Source organism: Teleopsis dalmanni, chromosome 2 (genome assembly GCF_002237135.1).
Source record: "Teleopsis dalmanni isolate 2A chromosome 2, ASM223713v2, whole genome shotgun sequence".
Classification (NCBI taxonomy): Eukaryota; Metazoa; Arthropoda; class Insecta; order Diptera; family Diopsidae; genus Teleopsis; species Teleopsis dalmanni.
In genome coordinates this window covers 135001101-135003316 of record NC_051847.1, presented here as the reverse complement: position 1 = coordinate 135003316, position 2216 = coordinate 135001101, and the positions used below count along the sequence as shown (strand labels likewise).

General features: G+C 22.7%; 1 protein-coding gene across 1 annotated transcript; it reads right to left on the bottom strand.

The window, feature by feature from the left end:
* Positions 1-505: 505 nt before the first annotated feature.
* Positions 506-1002, bottom strand: LOC119686052. The gene is made up of 2 exons (XM_038100512.1): positions 920-1002; positions 506-854 (listed from the first exon to the last, which is right to left on the bottom strand). The coding sequence occupies exons 1-2, from the start codon at positions 977-979 to the stop codon at positions 588-590; spliced, it is 327 nt and encodes a 108-aa protein (XP_037956440.1). The 5' UTR covers positions 980-1002; the 3' UTR covers positions 506-587.
* Between the last annotated feature and the right edge of the window lie 1214 nt (positions 1003-2216).

The window sequence follows — 2216 nt, the reverse complement described above, 5'->3', positions numbered from 1 at the left end:
TGCTCATAACCGAAGCATATTTAAAAATATTTAAAAGTATTAAAATTAAAGTATGCAATTAGTAATTAAAATATCAAATTATAATCGAAAAGTTTTATGATTAAAGTTTGGAATTAAATTTTGTGTGAAAAGTTTTTCAAATTATATTAAACTTTTACAACTACTACCTTAAAAAACCAATTATGTTTATTCACTAAAAATATACAAAATGGGGTATATTTTGTTATTCGTTAAATTGATACTTCTTCATTTTCGTAATAATATATTCTTAACTAAGCCCAGAATTGGCAAATAATAAATATTTACGCATATATAAGTGCAGTAACACTAAACACGGAAGACAACAAAGTTAAAGCTGCTTTCTACTAAAGACAAATTTAAATTCACTAGAAAATATTAATATTTTCTTAGTTATTATATTTTTATTTCAATCACTTAAAAATATAACATAATTGCACTATTCGAAATTTTTTTAATATATTATTAATATTAATTCTTTGTCATCATTCACATTGTAAAAAAATTTAATAATTTAATTTGATTGCGTTTGCTAATACGAATATCCTAAGTAAATCATAATAAATATTTTAACTACCATTAGAGACAACGTCAAGACCTTTAATTACCGGGCAGGTAGGTTTTATTAATGCGTAGTGATTTTTTAGTATAGGCAAAATCGTCTCAAATAGTGAAATCAAAATTTGTAATATGGGACATATTCTGGGTGCTATCTGTAATAAATTTGGCAAAGTGTTTTTAATCTCATCCAAATTTGTTAGTATTTCTAAGCCTTCCCGCAATAAATCGTCTCGTTGGCGTTTAGCTGTTTCAGTGCTCCAGATTCCTATGATAAACTAAACATTATTTTTAAAATAATTTGATAAAATTTGAAGATATTTTTTTTGTAAATTTTACTTACATGAGAGAAGAAAAGCATTATCACAAAAACCCAAGGCAATTTTAATTTGATGTACAACATTTTAGAAATGAAATTGAATCGTTTCAAAAATTGGATATTTATAACTTTTCACAAATCTTAGAACATACATATATAAGCACGTAAAATTTATTAAATCACGTACTCTAGATAAATGAGCTGAAATACATTTACGAAAGTCAATAAAGTTTTTGCACATAATTTAGTATTAAGCGATTTATATATGACAAATATTTATATATAAAATTATGGATTAAAAAATTCCAACGAATTTAACCCTTTAATATATCTTGGTCTAAAATAACTTTAAATTATAATATATACATATATTATCATATTATCATATATATCTATATGTATATATCTATTTAGATATATGTATTATAATTGAATTATTTTTGAAAATGCATTTGGAATGTTTTTCTCAAAATATCTAGAAAATTTTTTTGAAGCTAAAATGTTTTATTGTTCTTAATTATTTATTTTATAATTTTTGAAAGAATTCCCATTTTGGGTTACTTACTACTTTGATTCCATTCATCAAAACCTTTAAATTTTTGGTAACGATATTAATCGTTTGCAAAGTTCACATCGATTAATTTTATTCACAAATTACTAATGTCAGTTTGAGAAATAATTCCGTTTATTTTATGATTATGGAATATCAGATCTTCTTTCAAGACATTTATTTGTTCTTTGAGCTATGTAAAGTATATAAAGTTATCTTTATATATCTTTATTTTCAAATATCTTCATATAGTAATACATTCGAACTGCATATCCTTAATCGTAAGTTTTAATTATATGAAGTTAACATAGACTAGCACAATTTGTAGTAGAAATACATTTAAACAAATAATCAATCTAATTATTCCTCATTTTTGTTTATATTTTTACTCAATAAAAAGCTAAGTCAACGCTACATGTTAAGAATTCATAATGTAAATTAAATAACTATTAGGTATTAGAATTAAACTAATACAGATTACTTTATAATTCTCACAAAGTTTGATTTCTTAGTTCGATATATAGAGTTAAATATTAAAGATTTTGCATTCAGTTACATTATTGATCTTAATTTAATATACGTATCAAGCGAAATCATTTGCAACACATTTATCTGAATATTGCGTTATATATATACATATATATACAATTCAGTGGTTTGTATATTGACAAAGTGATTAAAATTTACTTTATTTGTGAAAGCAGACAGATGTAGAATTAATTTGAATATAAATGAAAAAAATGCTTCTTATCTTTAAATAACATGAATTTT

Coding starts and splice junctions, on each gene's coding strand:
- LOC119686052 (XM_038100512.1), bottom strand. CDS start 979: ATGTTGTACATCAAATTAAAATTGCCTTGGGTTTTTGTGATAATGCTT. Junction 855..919: donor TAATGCTTTTCTTCTCTCAT/GTAAGTAAAATT, acceptor AATAATGTTTAG/TTTATCATAGGAATCTGGAG.